Source organism: Prinia subflava, chromosome 2 (genome assembly GCF_021018805.1).
Source record: "Prinia subflava isolate CZ2003 ecotype Zambia chromosome 2, Cam_Psub_1.2, whole genome shotgun sequence".
NCBI classification, from domain to species: domain Eukaryota; kingdom Metazoa; phylum Chordata; class Aves; order Passeriformes; family Cisticolidae; genus Prinia; species Prinia subflava.
In genome coordinates this window covers 39,737,756-39,758,720 of record NC_086248.1, presented here as the reverse complement: position 1 = coordinate 39,758,720, position 20,965 = coordinate 39,737,756, and the positions used below count along the sequence as shown (strand labels likewise).

At 37.1% G+C, this 20,965-nt stretch overlaps 1 protein-coding gene across 1 annotated transcript in view; it reads left to right on the top strand.

The window, feature by feature from the left end:
- MMS22L (MMS22 like, DNA repair protein) overlaps positions 1-20,965 on the top strand; it is an 89,679-nt gene that overhangs the window by 24,380 nt on the left and 44,334 nt on the right. The window contains exons 11-14 of the mRNA XM_063389692.1: positions 256-318; positions 5,619-5,738; positions 6,145-6,365; positions 8,728-9,237. Coding sequence (XP_063245762.1) covers positions 256-318; positions 5,619-5,738; positions 6,145-6,365; positions 8,728-9,237 — 914 coding nt within the window. The remainder of the gene's footprint in view (positions 1-255; positions 319-5,618; positions 5,739-6,144; positions 6,366-8,727; positions 9,238-20,965) is intronic.

Sequence of the window (20,965 nt, the reverse complement as noted above, 5' to 3'; positions counted from 1 at the left end):
GCAAATGAGTCACTTAAAGTGGTTCAAGTTGCATACTTTTTATTTTTGGCTTTTTATTAGATTTCTGATGGCTAATTTTTAGGATAGATATCAATTGCATCCATATAACAAGAAGCTCTTTTTGGTGATGACTGCAGTATTCTGTCATGAAATTAAATATTTGTGGAAATATTTTTCCTGCTTACTTTAATGTTATTACATATTGCTTCCTGTAAGGGATACAAATGCTATTTCATGTTGATAATTATTTTTCAGAAACAGAAGGAATCCAATTGGAAATTTGTGGAAGAACTCCTTAAAAAATCCACTGATGCTCAAGTAAGTGTATAAAGGGAAGAATAATGAACAAGGCAAGTGTCACAGATGCTTTCAGGAAAAGACAGTGTATGAAATAAAGTCCAACTAACAAGTGTATTTTTGGAGTTGTAGTGTTTTTATCACTGGTAAATGAACAACCTTGATGTAGCTGAACTATGACAGTGTACAGTTCCCTCCTTGTTAGCAGTTCCACTTGCTTTAAAGTGCTTGTGCTTGATGCTAAATTGTCAGATAAAGAAAAAAGATAATTATCCTTGAAGGGTAGTATATGGCTTCTCAGACAAGATGTATTCAGAATAAGAACTGGATGCTTAGAAAATGTAAACCAGATACTGAATGTAAGGCTATCAGGTTGAGGAGACATGATGAAGGAGATAGTCAGTTGCATTGAAAATTCAGCTATATCCTCATCACAGCAGGAAGGTGACTTACCTTGCTGAGCAATTTGTCTTACAGGCTTGAATCAAACTCTTACTGATAAGGTTCTAGTTTCTGAGCACTCATTTCATACCTTATCATTTTTCTTTTTGCAGAACTGTTAATGCAATGCTTCATGGCCCAGAGGTCAGAATTGACCTCCTTTTAATATGCTTTTAAATATGCTGTTCATCAAGTTTTTAAAATAAGTTACATTGTAGCTCTGTAAATTTGTTCTGAAGTTGCATGGTACAAATTGCAAATGTTGTATCAGCAACGCCTGTAAAAATAAGTTCTTCATTTATGTTTAAGACAAGAATAAACGTGTTTATTTTTTCATTTGGTCTATGAAATATTTTTTTCATTTGGTATATGAAACTAAGAAAAATTCTGCAAAGTTCTGTTGCTCATAAATCAGGAACAACTGTAGTTAAAGCCACATATGGAACAATATGGAATATGGAACAATACCTGTTACAAATTTTTGACAAGAAAATATCTGTGGCTGTTAGGAGAGTTGAAATGATAGCATGGTTTTTTCAGGTGTTTAATACTCTAAACATAAACTCTAATGCTTGGCTATGTAGTCTTTCAGTTTAGAAAATTAAGTCTTTTTGAATGAATTTACAGTATATGACTGAAAACACAAACTGCATGCACATTAAAACCACAAGGGATGACATTATTTATTGGATGCTTACGATTCCATGAGAGAAATTGGAGAGATTTAGATGAAATGCATAAAAACCAAGTAGCCTATTAGCCAACTTCCTCTTTGCATCTTCTGTATGGCAGCAACCTGAGACATAGTAAGAAGACATTTGTAGTTAATGTTCTTTTCTTCAAAATAGTCCCCCTTTCTTGTGTTTATTATTTTGATTAAAGATTACTTTGAAGCAGAACATACATAAAATACACAGTTTGTGATGCTTCTGTTAAAAAAGTATTGAACTGTAGACAGTTTAGAAAGGCAGCCAAGTAGCCAAGTTCAGAGGACTTGCATATTGAGTCAGACATGGCACAGTGATATGAAGGAAATATGTGTTTTAATTTCCAAAGGCAACCACTGTTGGAATTAAAACAAATCCTCATTTGCCAAAGACATGGTTGTAACTATTACCAGCCATCTAAGGAGCCATCTAGTTTATTTCCTTTTTTTATTTGTTCATTGTTTTTTCTTGCATTATGGAGTTAGCTGCCCGAGGGGAGTGCTCCTTGGGGAACATTAATTCCTATATGTGCGTGCATGAGTGAATGTAGGACTTGATTAAAACACGCATCCTGCTCTCTATCCCTGCACAGCAGCCTTCCTGACAGTGTCCATAAAGGAGAATTCTTTTGCCAGTAGACTTGTCCATCTCCTCTGTTGATTTGTCAGCTTCAAGTGGCCACCTACCTTTTGTCTTATCCTTTTGCATCTCTTAAGTATTTTTGAGTCCACAAAATGTAGTAATGAGAAGCGCAATGCGATATCAAGAAGTCAATAATGAAATGGAATGTGGAAAAGTGGGAAAAAGCAAAAGTGATAATAGTACTCTCTGAATGAACAGCAGGACAGAATTGCTGATGCTGCCTATTAACACCGGGCATGACTTTGTTAGTTAATCCTATCTGAGCCATCCTTTTCAGCATATAGCCTGTTATCTACTAAAGATGCACAGCAATAGCTGTGCAAAATAAATTAAAAGAAATAATAGTGCTGAATCACCCATTTGCTGGAGAGGGCAGGAGTTGGTAGTTAAAAACTTCATTTTTAGGTATATGGGAACTTAAAAACTAATCATATTTAGTACTATGTTCATCAACCTCATAATCTTCTTGTGCTTGTTACTCCCTAATTTCCCTATAGCTTGTAGACTGTACATGCTCAGAAGAATGGCAGTTTACACTGAATTAGGGGAAATGAGGAGGAAATCAAGTCTGTGTAGTTTTGTGTGTTCAAAAGCATCTGAAAAAGGTGCAGAATATACATTTTTAAGGTAAATTGATAATCCCTCTCCTACCAATGACTGTTAATTTCTCTTCATGTGAGCTTCAAATTGTATGCTGTGAAAAGGTAATTCAATAGGCACTGTTGCAGCCATTGAGGGTAACAGAGCATCATGAAGCAGCAGAAGCTGGAGTTTGCTTTAATATCCTTAGGACAGCTAAGTATAGGGATATAAAAATGCCTAACCAGTGTTAAATCTGCAGTATTTTGGTAGTTTCAGTAATAATGTTGGATTTAGTGGTCCACATGCAGGCAGTAGAGAGCCTAAGGCACATTAATCCAGGATATGCTGGATTTTGGGTGTGATGAGGACCTCCAGAAGGTGTTGCATGTCCGGGTGAAGATGGTAGAGAGGTGCCACAATACCCTGTTCCAGATAGGAACTCCATTAAGATTCAGTCAGCCTGCTGCTGAGCAAGGAAAAGATGTGAAGATGCTGTCCATCTTATGAGATCAATAGTGATGGGAAGCAACTCACTCTGTGAGATGTGAGCAATCATGGATACCTGGGCAAGTGTAGTATGCTTCTTCCTTGGATATAGTAGTACTTCCTTGTAGCGTGCTTCCTTCCTTCCTTTCAGCTTCAAACACTTGACCAACAGCTGAGTTCTTCAGCCACAAATCACTCTTTTTAAAGTCTAGATGGATAAGAGTTGAAGAAACCTGCTCAAGAGAAAAAAACTCCCAGTTCTATCACAAAAAAGGGCATATTTGGGGAAGCTAGTTGTATGAGGTATTTCCCAACTTTTTTGTAATTTGGAATTTTCTTCCAAAAGAAGACAAAAAGCAGGTTTATAATTCTTTTTGTACTATGAAATGAAAGTTGTTGTAGTAGTAATATTATCATAACTGTATTTGTCTGCTAAGCAACATCAAACTGACTAAATTTATGGGTTGTCAGTGTAAGACGAATTTGTGTTTATGAAGTTTTATTGTGAGAATCAAAAGCTTTTTCGTTCACAAGAACTAACAGCAGTCTGTTTTATTAGACTTCTCATTTTGGAAAAGAAATGCTTTGTGCTGTTTCATTTTTGCCTCAATTTTGTTATACTTATGCTGTATTTTCTGCTTAATTCTACCTTGAGAGAGATAGAGAAGTATTTCTTGAGTTTCTAGGAAAACCAATTTTGTTACTACAGTAGGAGGTCATAAGAGAAAAATGTTATGTTTAGATAGTACTATCATTTTGATAGTATCAGGTGTTCCTCCCTTCTGTGATAAATTAAAAGCAGACTACCTCAAGAGTTCTGATAGTATTTCCAGCAGTGCAAGAGACCATTTTAAGCAAAAGAGCAATGAGAGAATCCATTAATCCCTGGGATATTTGAAGTCTGGATAACTCTTTCATATTAAATTTCAGATAAAGCCTTCAGTCCTATCTTGGTTTTGGAAACTGTTCTAAAACTATCGTTGGACAGATAAATAATGGTTCAAATTGAAGCTGCTCAACTGCTGTGTTTATTGTTGAATTAATTTAACTGAAGCAGTCATTGTTTATTGAATTAGATCCTAAACATAACCCTAGACTCAAAACACAACTTCAAGACCACATTCCCTTTCTGAATGGTGTGTGTTTTGGTATTTTTGTTTTGTTTTTGTTTGGTTTTTTTTCATCCTTGTTACTGGGTAGAACCCTCTAGAGAAATAGGTATGTTCAGCTGCAGGGTTTTTTTGTTTTATATCAAGACTCCTGTGTTTATTCATTTAAAAAAAATAGCAGCTGTTCTGTCCCTTGTTTTTGGTGCAATATTGTTATTTTTCAGGAATTCTATTGAATTAATAGTTACATCATATATAAAAAATACTTGAGTATAGCTTTCATTTGTAGGCATTTTTATTAGATTTGTATTACTATTCTGGATGTTTTTAATGAGTCTTTACTGGAAAGTTACTTCTCTATTTCATTGGGTTTTGTATCTTACACATGATGTCTTGAATATATAATTTTCTATGACAACTGAAAATGTCTCTTCAATTTTCAAGTTGTTTTGGAGTGCACCACTTTAGAAGCCATATGCCCTACATTAATTGTTCATGAGAAGAGAAGGCAGATGTGGTTAGAAGTTATTGTAGGTGATTGTATAATTGTTTGCAGTGTTGTAGTAAAGTGTAGCAAGTCAAGTTTTCCACATGAATTTATAACCAGGTAGAGACAAGTTAATGAGTGAGACTCATTTGTGTGGCACTGAAAACAGGAAAAAAACCCACTCCAAGACACAGCATGTCACAAGAAGTAGCACTATGAGTAAATCATAGCATCATGGAATGGTTTGGTTTGGAACAGACCTTAAAGATCATCTACTTCCCACAGCCCTGCCATGGGGTAGAGGTGTTAGACTCACACATGTAGAAATCTACTCTTAAGACAACGGCACACAAATTGGTCCATTAAACCACTTTTACAGGAAGTGGAGAGAATAAAGCCCTTATAGGAATTATCATTGTAAAGTAGATGCCTAAAATAGGCTGGGTTAAACACATTATTTCAGTCAGAGCATGAAGCTCTTAATATCCTACCTCCTGCGAAAGTTCAGTTTTGTTACTAAAAGCTGGATGAGAAGAATTGCACTTTCATTATCCCACAATTACAACCTGAATGCTTCACTGTGCTCAGATTGTTTGGTGTTCCCTATTTTGTTTCCTGTGAACCTTTTCAGCAGTCTTTTCCAGCCTAAATGACTCTGAGATTCTATGATTCTGGGATCAACCAGCACTGGCTGGTTTGCAGGGTGCAGTTGTCAGGTTTTATCTTCGAGTTCATTGCTTGTATTAGCAGATGCATTTACTCAACAGTATATAATTAATTTTTTTTTTTATATTAGAAAATTACTTTGAATAGTCTGGTAGTACTGGTTTTATGTATCCTACAATAATTTCTTACTTCTTTTTCAAGACTGGGGTGTTAGAGGAACACTTACGAATGCATCTTCAGTGCTGTTTGACTTTGTGTAGTTTTTGGGATTTGAACCTAGCTATTGTCACCATACTCTGGGATTATTACAGCAAGAATCTGGTAAGTAGATGAATGTATAAAAATGTAGAATTGCATGTACACAGTCCTTGATTTTTGCTGATTAATTCTGATTTTCCTGTAGCCAAGCTTGATTGCTATACTTCTGTAAAACTAGCTAGTCAATAGCAATATCCTTAAATTTGCTATGTTTGTTTAATGAAATCATGTTTAAATTTATTATGATCCATTACACTAGGAAATCATAGAATATGATAATATATTTTACGTCTTATTTTTCATCAGGGCTACTCAGTTTAAGATTTTGTAAAAATACTTTGCACACAGTTGCAATGCATTTTTATTGTTTTAGCTGTGGGAGGAGCACATGTTCCTGTGAGTGAGTGCCTTTGTAATATTGGCAGTTATTGTTATTTATAAAATTTTCTGTTTTCATCTGTTCTTCTAGAACAGCTGTTTTACTGTTCCTTGGCTTGGTCTGAAGGATCTGGCAAATGTTAGTAAGACTTCTTTGTTAATGCTTGAGTTGGTGAAACGCTGCTGCCGCGAACAACAGATCCCTTCTCTGTACAACTCCAGCAACAGTTACTTCATTTTCCTCAGCATTTTGGCACGGATTATGAAAGAAGAAAACAATGGTGTGCATCCTTGGAAACAAATTAAAGGACGGTATGGATGCTATTTATGTTTATATTTATTTATGTTTGTCTCACTGTAAGAAGTGTAGTGGGTCTGGGGCCCTTCCTGCCTCATGCAAAGCAGGGGGCACTCTGCTCATGACAAAGTAAAGGGGGGATCCAGGGTGACTCATAATTAGAAGAAAGCAGTTGTTCCATGAAGTTTCTGTTGCCAGCTGAGGCTGTTACTGGGTCCAAGAATCACCTTGGCATCCATAGCATGGGATGATTTACCTCGTCCCACTAGCCAGGAATTTGGTAGACTGGCAACCAGTGCAGTGGTACAGCCCAGTTGCCAGACAGATAATGTAATTTAAAGCACAGAAATTGTTTGAGCTGCAGGTAAGCCATGTGTTGTTCAAGAACATGCAGACTGACACTTGCTAGACCTGCATTTTCATTCAAATATTTTATTTCTTTTCAGTGGTTTTCAAAATTTTTCATAATATCTTGTGAGGATTTTAATTTTCCATTAATTTTGAAAAATACTAATTATGTACAGTCATGATATAAAACACATAAAATATATATGCTCTAAATGAAACTCTTGATGCTTTAAATGCTTACTGAATCCATGAGAGTTTTCTTATAGTGAGATAGCACTTGTAATGATTAGTACAGATGTGTTAATTTTTTTCATTAGATAGAGAAAACAGAAGTAGTTTTGGTTTAGAGTTTTGAGTTTTTTAAAAAGATTTTTTTGAGTGTTAATATAATTAAAACTTTATTAAGCATGAGTAAGATCTTCATGCACACAAGTAATAAATGTTGAAAAATGCCCATGTGTATACACACATTACAAAGTTGTGGTGCTTTTCTTCCAGAAAGAAGTTATCTTGGTTATCAGAAAAGAACAGTATGCCTAATGTCTATGTACACTTCAGAAGTTGTTAACAGTCACTAAAGTTAGGGTTTATAAATCTCTGCAACTATGTAGAAACAAATATGTTGTTAAATTCTGTATCAGTGTCTTGCTTTTTAAAAAAACTTTAATTAGCCTACTCTGTTCTTACTGAAATGAAATTATACTTACATTTTTGCACTCTTATAGCTTGTTACTTTCCTTAATTAAGGAGGGGGAGTAATAACACACAACACACAGTGCATCAGTCTGCTCAACCAGTTTTCTTCATTTCTACATTGAAAAAATCAATTACACAAGTAGCAAAATTTAAAAGCCTACAGCTATGATTTTGGAACGAAGTCTGTTTTCAGCAGCTAACCAAGCATTAATTGACGCATGAAAAACATAAATGCCTGTCAGTAGTAATTTACTACTAAACAACATTAATTGGATCTGCTGTAATTTTTGGTGGCTAGATTTGATAACCTCAACACCACTTCCAACTATTTTCCAGGTGACAGAATAGGAAAACAGCACTTACGGATTTTTAACTACTGTAGGTGGAACTTAAATTAAAGGTGAAGGATATACCCAAAATTTTAAGCACAAAAATCAAAAAGTTATGCCATTTTCATCTTACTCCTCTGTTGTAGGAATGGTGATTTTTAAATCAAAGTCCACATCCAAGCAAAGGTCCCAGAAAAGATCTCTTTGTATAAGCTTTTTCTTTTTTATCAACGACTTTAAAGTTTCAAAGTCACAGATGCTTGTCACCAACAGTTCTGTATGATTTCAGCATTGTCCTGTAAGCAATGCAGAGAAAGTTTCTTAACATCTTCCTGCCTGGAGAGAGGTTTCTTGTCCAAATGCCTCAGTTTCTGTTTTCTTTCAAACCTGTCCATACTGTAGGTGTGCAGCACAAGATACAGACTTTGGCAAAGCACTGTGGATAAAAGGAATTTTCCATCAGAAATCTTCCTTTTACTGCAGTGATGGTTTGGTAGGTGAGACATAATAGCAGAAACCAATGGGTGATTTCCATGTGGAAATGAAGAAGTTTCCAGGGAAGAAGTTGGTGTACAGGAATGGTTTGCTGTTGCAAAGAGATGCCACTTGACAGCTTCCTTTCCTAGGAGCCCTCATGGGCTAAACTTGATTGATTTAAAGGCACAGTGTGGAGGACATCCATCACAGACGGAGTAGAGTCTACTCAGAACATTGTGCTCAGCTTGGTACTAGAGGTTAGATAAGGGGGAAAGGTTAGGTTCCACCTCCGATTGGAAACAATGTGTGCTTTAAATCAAAAGCAGAAACTGAAAGTGCGTGTTTGTTCCAGTAGCCATAAGAATAATGAGAAAAAAGAGTATTTAAAATTTAAGTGTCGCTGGAAGCAGATAACCGTAAACTAAAACCATGAAAATACAATTTTAGTCACTCAGGAAGATAGAAAATTGCATGCTTTAAGAAACTTTCTCTTTCCTGGTTTTCTTTGTTTGTTTTTCTAATATAGAATTTATTCCAAGTTCCATCGGAAAAGAATGCAGGAGCTGACAGAAGTGGGGCTGCAGAACTTTTTTAACCTGTTCCTCATGCTGGCAATCGCTGTGGAGACAGAAGATATAGTGAATCGAGTGTTGGATCTTTTGGATTTCCCGACTCCATCCTCCATCACCACGTCTCGGAGAGCTCTCATCTGGAGAGGTCATTTTGCTTTCCTTTTAATTTATGTTGAGAAGAATATGGACATCAGTGCCCTGGCCGAGAAAATCTCAAATGCTTTCCGTGAAAAGGCAAAGGAGTTTTTAGTAACCAAAAATGACTACACACAGAGACAAAATCTCTGGACTCTGCTATCAACCTACATTGATGGTGTCCAGGAGGTGTTTGAGACCAGCTGCTACTTGAGCCTTTCTGAAGAAAAGTTGCTAAATGATGGCTTTACTATGCTGCTGCCTGCATGTCGAGGAGCTGAGCTGAGCATGGTCCTGAATTTTCTTCAGGTTGTTCTAGCCAGACTTCGGTAAGTTATTTAGTTAAGTTGTGGATATAGACTAGCATTTTGGTTTAGGGTTAAACTGGAGTTCCCTTTTTTTTTTTTTTTTTTTTTTTTTTTTTTGCTGAAATTGAGTAAATGAAAAGAGAAATCTCTGAAGGGTTGTGAATGATATGTTAAATTTCAAAATCCACCAATACTTCAGTGCATATAGAATCTTTGAAATGTTTCCTTACTATTTCAGGAGATTAGGTTTGACATCCTGGCGTTTTGTTATAAATTAGTGTCTCTTTAGAAAGTCATCCAGTTGCTTCTATTTCAGACAATATCATCTTTTCTTTGGTAAAAGAAACTTGGAAATTATTGTCTGTTAATTACATTAATTGGGAGATGTGTTGTTTTTTTTGATTTAGTTTCTTCATTGAATGTATTCTGAGTTTCCATTCTATTTTTTTTTTTACCTTTTACCAAGGTTGCATTCAAATACTAGAGTTATAGAGATTTAAATACTTGTCTGGGGTTCGATAGGAAAGAAGGAAATCATATTTTATCACTTTCAAGCAGTTTTGCTTTGATGTACTAGTTCATTTTTCAACATCCACAGTGCCCTTCAATAAGCATATTTTTTTGTCTACTGATGCCTTTGAGAAGCAATCCTCCAGTTTGAAGCCCAAACTGCTTTTTTTTTTTCATACGATATTAAGAGGCAGCTATTGATCTGCCATTACTTCAAATGTGCAAGACTGAAATATGTGTAAAGAGCTGTGGAAGAGTGCATAATAGGAATACTGAGGCCCATATGCAAGATCTCTCTTTAACTACATTCTTTGTTATTGTCTAGTAGTTTGACTGCAGCTGTCAATAGCTTATAGATCCAAAGACAACTGTTTTTCAGGCAGTCTTTTGAAAAAAGATGAAGCACAAAACTAAGTTTAGTTGATTTATTATTTATTATTTCAGTTCAACTGAATGTATTTCCTGGAATAAATTGGAGACTTCAAATATACTTTGACATTTTCTCTATTAGCTAATACACAGCATTTGTTGTGTTGTTTTTAAAGATGAAATAGGGATAAATTTGAGACTGGTGAAAAAATTGCCTATTTTATAACTTGGCATTATTTTTAAGCTTTCCAGGACTGGGGGTTATGTGGCCCTCGTGTAACACAGAGAAGAGGGCATGGAAGTTCAAACTAGACTTCTCAGGTCATCACAGAAAAGGTACAGGACAGTATTAGTATGGTTTTTTACAAAAAGTAGTTCTGCTGAAATATTTAAATTACCAACATGCTCAAATAGTAATTGGTATGAGAGAGATTTTTAGAGCCTTGCTTTTAATGGTCTTTGTATCAGTTTCTGTATTTTTACATTTGGTTACTGTTACTAGCCTATTATCCCATCTACAGAGGAATTAAATTCCTTAACACTTATAAAACACTTTGATCTTCAGGCTGCATGAACAGGAAAATGTTAGTGATTTTCTTGCTTGGACAGACTCACTGAAAACGGTCAGCCCTCTGTTGCCATGAAAATAAAACAACACTAAACTCATTTTTTTTTTGGTTCAGAAGGTATGGATGACTTTGTGCTAACCAGACGCTAAAGTGTTACTGAAGTGACCAGACTGATTAGTCCTGGTCTGTTTCCAAACTGAGAAAAGGATGAAATGCTAGTTTTTAAAATCCAGACTGATATAAGATAGTAGGCCTTTCATAAATTTAATTTTTCTGTACAATGCACTCCAAATAATTTTATAACTGTATGACAGGGAATTTAGAGGTAGGAAGAAAGTGAGATCACTGATTAAAGAGACAAGCAGCTCCCTCTAGGCTGTTAGGAAATAATAACTTCATGTGATACTTTCTGCTAACCCCAGATGATGGCTCACAGGAGCATTTCTTATTGCTGATTAAGTAGCATTATGAAAATACTGACTTGGTTGTGTTAACTAAGTGCCTCAATATTTAAAGCTTAAAATGTCAAATAGTTTTAGTAGTCCCCTTTAACATATCTTGTTGGATTGCTGGAATCTCATTCCAGGTTTTCCAGTTCTTTTCATTTGAGGATACTGTAAAAATTCTACTTTTTCATTGTCAGAGTGAGGTGTAGCCAAAAGCTCTTCTTTAATTATAGCTATTCATGCTGCTGTGGTTAAGGGTCTGTCAGCATTTCCATTATAAACCCCTGTTTTCAAGGGTTTGTAACATTGCAGAGAAAACTTGCTCTGGGCTAAAAGTTGGCAAACACGGATTTGAAAGTGCGCTTGTTTTCTTTCTTTCTTTTTCTTAAAAGACATCTGAAAAGAGACCCTCACCTTCACTGTTTTTACACTAGAGTGTTTTAAAATAACCCTTTCCAGCTTTTTCTTGTATTTGTCTTATCTGCTAGAAAACTACTGGTAGCTTTTGATTGTTGTATTTACCTACAGTTAAACTATTTTAAATAAGGTTTCTTAAACCATTTTTTATTGGTTGTTACCATTATGAGCATTTTGGGATCCATATATTTAAATAGAACTATGTCTTGGCAGGAGAACTCATTTTTATCAGTTTTTGATACATGGTGAGTGGGTAATTGGAATCAAGATGCTACTTGCTGGCACTTGCAAGTATTTGATCTTCGTAGTAAGATTCACTGTGAAGTGTAAGATTGTATTTTAGTACTGTCTCCTTCTAAAAAGCATGTAAAATAAACAGTAAATAATCAAGAAACTTCCCTAAATCAAAACATGAGCTGCCTCCTTCCTATGTTTACTTATTCTGCTTCTAGCTCAGATGTAAGCTTTTTCAGGTTTTTGTTTGTTTGTTTGTTTTTAAACAATGGTTTAAAATCCTAATTGTTTTGTTGTTTTTTTATTTTCCTTTTTTATGGAAAGGTAAATGCAGGATGTCTGCCCATGTGTGCTTTATTGTTCCAAATCTCTAGCACTATCCGTCACCCGAGTGCCTCATTGCACAAAATGAAGCCCTAGCTTAATAAAAATACAGGCATTAAATAGATTTGGCAGATCTTGCTGTAAAAATGGATACAAGTCTCAGAAATCAGCTGTAGGTGCTGGCACTGCAATATGTTATTCTCAAAAGAAGTGTTTGAAACATGCTAAAATTCTTTGTATTGTAGTGGTGTATTGCTTTGGCATGAGCTTTCTCTTATTATTGTCATCCTGGCATTTGGGTTTTGTTGAGTGTTAGCACAGCGTTACAGGACTGTAAAATGTAAGTACATGTCCAGGTGTAAAATCACTGCTGTGCTCCAAACATCTTTGCCTAGTTTCAGGGAGATGGGGTACTGATTCCCATAGGAGAAATGAGAAGTACCACTAACCTAATACCATAATAAATGGTAATTTTACTTTGAAAACAGTTCTTGTGCATTTGTGCCCAGTTATACTTTCTTGCTGAGTTTTGAAAATTTCAGTGTGTAAATTTCATAGGCTCTTACAGCAATATTGACCAAGTAAACCTGTCTCTAATAGAAAGTCACATTAATAATTGGGCCATGGGTAACAGGAGAACTGGATGTATCCATCTGTTTGAGTGTGTTTAGCCTTGAGGTTGTGAGAGAAACCACAATAGGAATGGATTATCCAGTGTATCTTTGCTATGGAAATGTACAGTCATTTGTAATTTTTTTTGATTTATACTTGCCATCAAAACAGCCTGTGGGAAGCTTTTTTGAGACCAACAGAAGCATCTCTCCCCCTCTCTGTTACTGTATAAGTCAGTGGATAAACTCAGGAGAATAGAAAGGTCCTACCTCCTTTTCTTCCCCCTCAGGAGTTATAATGTTAGTCTTTGTAAAATCTTTTTTCTGATGTTGAGCTTCTGAAAACTGTATTCAGAAGAGTTTGGAAGATCATGAGTCTTCGCTTACCCATCCCATCCTGTGAGGATATTTAGAGCTACCAGCTGTGATGTCCTGATAAGCATAGAAGGCAACTCTGTCACTGAGGCACTGAACTGAGAGTCAGAACATGTCAGTTCGGCTCTAAGATCTCCCAGGCTTAATGAATGACCACTAAAAGTTGCTGTCAACTTTGTTCACCAGTGTGAATAAAAAGAAAGAAATCCTTCCTTTTTCACTTTACAACAAATACCTTATGCTTGGGGAGCAAGCATGCCTTGCTATGCTAACTTGACCTATCTTTTAGACTATTTTTACAGGGTTTTTTTGAAGTTCAGGTATGCCATTAACAAAACTGGTGTTTAAATGGGCATAATGAAAATCTAGTCTCTAAATACTCGAATGCATGAGAAGCAAGCACTGCTTTAGAATACACCAACATTTTGAGAGGTTTACTATGTCTAAATCCCTAAAGATAATCTGTTACCACCTTCTGCGAGAACACAGTGTGTGTTTTTAGCTACAGTTGTTGCCTTAAGGTTTGGTTCTGGTCATTAACACTGAATTTTCTTTTCTTCTTACTTAGTGGAATTTGAGGGCGTTTTTCAGGTTTTTATTGGAGACTAAAATAATGTTTTACAAGTTTGTTCCTTGTATTCTGACCTTCAAAGTTGACTACCTAAACCCAATGCGTGTTTTGATTGTTTCTCCTCTGCTCTGAGACAATTACTATGTGAAGAAATGAATGAGACAAGAGCTTACACTGGAAATGTGTACCTAATACTTCGCATGTAGAAAGTTCCTGTATATGTCTGTCACTGGTTCAGGTTTACAAGAATATTCACTTCCCCTTCTCCGTGCCCATTTTATTGAATCGGGATGTGGACACGTGAAAGCTGAACAATTGATTAACATTAATTTCACATTGATGTTCAGGATGTAATAGAGAGCATCTGCCTTAGAAAGAGGGTAACAAAACTGGAAGGCATGTCCTATGAGGAGTGGCTGAGGTTTTGGGGCTTGTCTGGTTTGGAGAAAAGGAAACTGAGGCACGACCTCTTTGCCCTGTACAGATTCCTGTACAGAGAGACAGGGATGGGGAAAGGGAGGTGCTGAGCTCTTCTCACTGGGCTCCACTAATAGGACATGTGGCAGTGGTTCAAAGCTGCACTGGGGAGCTTAGACTGGACACTAGGAAGCATTTCTTTGCTGAGAGAATGGTCAAGCACTGGAGCTAACTTCTAGAGAAGTGGTTGTTACCCCAAGCCTGTCAATGTTTAAGAGGCAATTGGACAATGCCCTTAATAATTTACTTTAGCTCTTGATCAGCTCTGAATTACTTAGGTCGTTGGCCTAGATGGTCATTCTACATCCCTTCTTACTGCAATCTTCCATTCTACTGTTCTATTCTAGAAATCACTTTGGAGCAAACTGAAACATTAAAAACAAAACAGAAATTATCAAAAAACCTTCAAATTGTTGATGCAAAAAAATGTCAGGCTTGGTAGGTGTCCAAAGCTAAAGAAACTCACTCAGGTCTAGTACTCAGAATGAATCATGAATCATGAAGGTACACAGTTCAATCCCCTGTGCTACAGATTGGAAACACTTTTTGTGTTCCCTTGTATCCATTTTATCTTCCAAAAATTAATCCACATAAGCTTTCTGTAGCCTACCTGACAACAGTACAAGTCTTCTGTTGTGAAAGAGTAAATCCATCAAAAAAAGAGTAAAATCATATCCAGGTGTACTGAGAACCTGCTGCTTGGGACCCTGCAGTTGTTTAGAGAAATATGTGCTCCCTGAAGGACATAAAGCACAGATTTGTTTTCTGATGGAAGTGTCTCACTTCTGAAACTATTTTCCCTAAATTAACTTTCTTCTCGGTTTTCCTTTTATTCTTCACATGAGGTGTGAGAATGGCTTTTCATATGGAGTGTTTTTTTGTTGTGGATGTTAAACAAAAGAAATATTTTTGCCAATAAAATCATTATATGCGAGTAGCCTTCTAATCTCTTAATTTTGATTGTTTCTTCGTTACCTTACAAGATCTATATTTCTTCTCTCTTTAGGATATCTCGTGTCAGATTTAAGGCTTATTTAAAATGAACAGAAAGCTGAAGCAATTTTCTTTATTCCATTTCAGTCTCCTAAGGCCTATTTCCCCCTGGTGAGCTCATAGCAACAGGGGGGTTTAAGGGAATTCAGCTTTCTGCAAATTAATGTCTCACATCATGAAAATTCAGGACCTTTTTTTTTCTATGTCTTGAAAAAGTAATACAGTGAGTGCGAGTATTATTTCTTGCCAGCGGGTGGAAGATGAATGATTTTGTCACAGTTTTACTGCTTGATGAGCAGTGTCCTGAGGGTCAGGCTTAAGTCTGTGTCACTATGCTGCTCATTACTCTTGAGCTAAATAAGGGCTGATTGGATCTAAATTGCCTAGCACATGGGCCACAGATGAGCTCAGTGAGTAGGGGATGACCTGCTATTCAGGCTGGGAGTAACCCCGGTGTGCAAATGCTGCATTAGAACACCGTGGGAGAATGAGAGGCTACCGACCGCTGCCAGCAAAAGAAATCGAAATGTAAAAACTCTTTGATGCTGCAATGTTAGAATTTGAAATGTAGGAAGTGACAGGTTGATGGTACTTATCAGCTTTGGCTGGATTAGAGAACAGTGTCATCTTGCTTATATAATGACAGAAGAATGAAGCCCGCTCCCAAGTACTTTGCGGTACAGAGCCGCTGCAGGCAGAGCCGATGCTGCCTCCTACTGCCAGCCTGCGCGGGAGGATGGAGGCAGCCGCGGGGAGCTGCCCTGCCTGCCCCAGTGCCCTGCTGTGCCCGCGGTTTCTGGGCTCTCAGCAGAGAACCAGAAACCTGGCTGATTAAATAGCAAGTGCACATTTTGGGACAACGGCAAGCCACTGTCTTGGATGTGTCAAGAATGTTTAGACGAGTCAATTATGTGCACTGAACCAGACACATCTGGCTGTGTTTCACCCAGAATATTTCCCTTTGCACTCTTGTCTCCATTGCTAGCCCCTGAGATGGGAGCTGATGTCTTTGGAGAGGAGAATTAATTTGTGCCTATGTGTTTTAAAGAAAGTTGACCTTTAAAGTGGAGGGAAAAAATCTGAACCAACTCCAAGGAGAATCCTTATGCTAACCAAACAGATAAATGTGCTTGTCTTAATGGAGGAAAATGAAGAGCAAGGAAAGCACCTGATGGATGCTGGACCCAACACAGATTGAAGCATTTTGCGCAGTTCTGAAAGATTCAGTTCAGTGGTTCAGTAGAACAAGGTGGGGGTTTTGTTCCCACCCCCACCATCACTCATACTTTGGAAACTGGTTAATAGCTACAGTGATGAGAAATAGCCACTTGCTTCATTTTTTCCAAATTTGTATCAGATTCTGTTACTGACCGCTGTAACCTATCAGCATCATCTCTTGCTACCAACTTCTGGGACTGTCAAATCAGCAAAAACAATTTTCTGTGTTCTCTTGAAAGCAATGACCAAGTGAAGAGAAGGGATGAATCTCAATACATTGTGTTTTCCATTTACTCTTTAGTGTTTTTCTGGTTTCTGGGTATATACTGTTTGATTCTTCATCCCCTAGGATGCTTTTGCTTATGATTGAATTTCTTCTTGGACATAAACAACTTCTAGTGTACTGATTCCTGGGTATCCTAACCAAAAAAAAGGCTGAAAAAAGAAAACAGCAGCCTTACAAGTCCAAACAGTTTTTCTGTAAAATGATGTGAGTCTATGGAAATGAGAAAACTGTCATAAAAATCATCAGTAGTGTAAGGCTTCAGTTTTGCTTGTGTAATTTTAGTATGATCAGTGTTTAATGGCATTTGTTCAGATGACTGAAAATGAAGAACTGTTTAGCACAAGTAGTTGTACTAAATGAAAAAAAAAAATAGGGTTTGAGCACAGATTCCTGCAAGGTCCAGTATTGTCCCTGCTTTAGCAAGTTGCCGCCTAGTGCTGGGGGAAAAACTGGAATTGTTTGTGAATTGGAATTGTTTGTAAAGTGGGTTCCCTTATACCTTACAAGGAGTGGGAAGTGGTACTTAAGCTTTCACCTTGGTTTACAGGATGTTTATTTATGTGAGTTTCTAAGACCATAGTATCTGCAAGAAAATCTGAAATTTGACTGAAATCTATTGGCTGACTTTTAAGAGTGACTTTTTTTATGCACACAGCCTGTATGATACTACAAAGCAGGACCTAATGTGACTCTGCTTTAGGAAAATACGAAAAAAAAATTAAATATTGTTGTGAAGTGTGTTAATAAAACTCCTGCAGGTGAGAAGGGCTGCTTATTCCATCTTTAGCCGCAGGGTTCTGTATGCAGTTCTGGATATGTAATTTTATAAAATGTTTTATTTGGCTTGGAGCAAGTCCAAGTGGCACTAATTGCTAGTGGCTAAATGCTCCACCTTTCTTGACAGTGGCACTAAGGGACAGTGAAAATGTGTCAAATGGGAAATGAGCCCAAAATAGTAGGCCACCATATATATCCTCCTTAAAAACAAATTGGGAAGAGTAAAGCATACTCTGCAACATTTTCATTGTGCATCATCTCAGGGTCTTGTGGGGGCCTTTTCCTAACATTTCTATTTTTGGGAGCGAGAAGGTAAAAGAGAGAAAAGCAGTTTGTGGTTTAGTTGGTTGTCTGATAAGCTGAAGGTGCTGTCTGTTCCCTCTTTCACAACCAGAAGGCCCTGTTTATCTCTAATCGGGGTTAATTAAAGCCTGAGGGCAATACTGAGCCCCTGCCAAGGGCTGTAAGGTACAGACATAATCCAGCTGCAGCCCCTCACTATAGGGAAGGGGGAGGTAACCATGGGCTTGTCACAGGCTCTGATAATGCAGGATGCGCTAATGCTTCTAAAAATACAGAAGTGAACTTATTTTTTGGTCAGATATTTCCTTCATTAATTTCTGGCTGTTATCAAAGACTTGTATGAAGTGTTTGGTTTAATGTGAGCGCCTGCAAATCTGTGAAGAGGCAGAAAGCTGGTGGTTGTCTCTGTGGTAATGCAGGGGCTGCACAGCAGCCCCAGCAGCCATTATGCACGCAGCGGGAGCGTCCTGCTGCCAGGGATGTGTCAACCTTTACTGAGGGGCAGGAGAAGGGAAGAACAGCCAAGTGCAGATGTGCTTGCCAGGACAATGAGGGTTCCTTCTACTGCTTTTTGCAGTCTTGTTTTCCTTACAAAAAGTCAGCCACGAGAATAAAACTGAATATTTTCATTGATATTCTTTCATTTTTCTGGACAGGAATATATTATTTAGCTATTGGAGATGTGTCTTTGGAAATACTTCAGTAAGGGTTGCACGTATCTGCCTATTAAAAATATATTAGAGCTGCTAAAGATTTGTTCCCAGGAATTCCTCTGATTCACACCACACCTATTTATATTAAAGGGTATTCTACAGCAGCTTGAATTGGTGAGGAAAACCTGTGTGTGTTTGTCCAGTGTGTTACATTTATGTGGACTTTTGTATTAGGTGCAAAGATGACATCAGAAAGAGTAATATACCATGATCATCTCTTAAATAGTAATTAACTGTAACACAACCTCGCTCATCCAAACATCATAGGGAGAGGGAATATATTCAGGCAATCAAGGAACTTTACAATATAATTATTAGGCACTGGGGAGATGTGACCCTGTTTAGGGTAATGGGGAGCAGTGGTTAATTGATGCTAGGATAATCAGATTTTTGCTGTTTTATTGTTCTGTGACCCTAGGCTTTGCAAGAATATGTGTGCATGCACTTAGGAAAAAAAAAAAAAAAAAAGAAACCCCAAGCATATGAAATTATAAGCTAAAAGTGAATCTTAAAGTTATGCTTACATTATCTTGCCGTGCTGTACTGAATTACTGCTATGATTATAAGTGTTGAGAAATCATTTATATTGTCTGTAAATCATCCCCATTTTACATCACAGTGAAAATTCAATACATCTTGATTCTGAGTCATTTGTAAAGGTATCTATTTTCCTAAGACATGAAAAATGACTAGCTTCTTCCAAGGCAAACTCAAAAATTGAAGGTGTTCTTTTCTTGCAGCCAAGAAATTTTTGTTATTTTCTTTCCTGAAAGAAAACCTTTGATATGTGTACAGTCTGAATGTTACAACAGAAAATACAGTGGATGCAGTCTCCCTTGAGCTTCACTGTCTTCTCCAAATTTAGAGTGTGCGATAAGAAAATGGCATCAAGTTGCACCAGGAAAGTTTAGATTGGATATTAGGAGAAAATTCTTTGTGGAAAGGGTTGTCAAGCACTGGAACAGGCTACCCAGGCAGTATTTAAAAAAGGAGATGTGGCACTTGGGGACAGTGTTTAGTGGTGGACTTGGCAGTGCTGGGTTAATGTTTGGACTTGATGATCATTAAGGTGTTTTCCAACCTAAAGGCTCTTTGATTCTGAGGATGTAAAACAGAATTTCCTTTCATTAAAGCCCATTATGAAAGTGTTTGTGCTGCTGTGGTACGGAACCCCTGGAATTTCTAGTAGCTCAACCTGCCAAGATTTGAAGATTAAGTGTAGCATTGCTACTGTCTCTTACTAAGAGTTCGTCTCTCGCTCGCTCTTTTTTTTCCCTGCTCTCTCTTTTTCCTGCTCTTTCTTGAAACAGAGTAATTTCTGAAAACTCTTCAGCAGTCCTATCTCCATGTAAATTAATACTGTAAATTGTGCTGCTAGTGAGGGTGGAGGGGAGTAGTAAGAGTGGGTGGGGGGAGAAAAGAATTAAAATCATTCCAATAAATGGTTTAATTTATGCCTCAGCAGTTAAGCATGCTCCTGGTTAACAGAAATACCCTTCAGCTACACAGGATTTGGGAGGGTTGGAGGGCACTCATTTGCACATAAATAGCCATTAACTGATAAATTCCCAGAGGTCTCCTGTTGCATGCTAGTGGTTCTGACCTACTTAGCTAGCTTAAATTTGTTTTACAGAATTATTATAATTCCATCCTTGGTACTTAAACTTTGTGATTAATGCATGCCTCACAATACAATTAAAGTATAATTACACAGTTTTACAGTTTGCTATCATGGTGTTATTATTATTACAAAGAGCTGGATTTTGCAAATATTAGAAGAATTAGAGTTCTGATACCCATCACTTTGCTGTTATTAAGTGATTATGTTAAATGGGACCCCTTTATGTCTGAAGAATGAAGTGGAGAGAGGGGAATCATTAACTAGCAGATCAGATGGTTTCTGATTGAGGGAGAGATGTGGTGAGTTTTTTACACATCTGTAGGTGATGGGTGCAAATACCTTTTGTTCGTCTTTGCCAGCTGCCTGTGCCATGGTCTAGCACATCTGTGCTGTAGTGCTTGAAAAAGTTTCACACTGAACATCTTCTTTCTGAAACTGTTAAAAATCATTTACATGTGTTAAACTTTGATTTTATTGTACTTTATAGAATCTTTTTATTACCAGACCTTTTTTTAAAATACTCTTATAAAAACATGAGCTGCTAGATACAGATGTTCAATAGATCTGTGCAGTGTAGGGTAGGGTGTGCCTACAAAGATGATACAGATCTTTCTCTTGTGCTCTGTAAACTTGGAGCAGTTTTCTGTGAGGGATCTTCCTGACTTTTCAGTTTGTGCATGAATGTGCTGCATATTTGTACTGGCTGCAAATAATAGTAAGTCACAAACACTGCTGTTTTTACCTTAACTGTAAGGGTTACCTGGCCTTCCTTATTTTTCAGACCAAACTTTTTCTCTGGCTACTACTCATTCCGCAAGGATTGATCCAAGAATCAGTAATGTTACTTGTATATGACCTAAAATTTGCTGCTTTGGTGCATAATTGTTATTACATCCATTTTCTTTTTTTTTTCCAGTGCAGCTGTATTAGAAAAC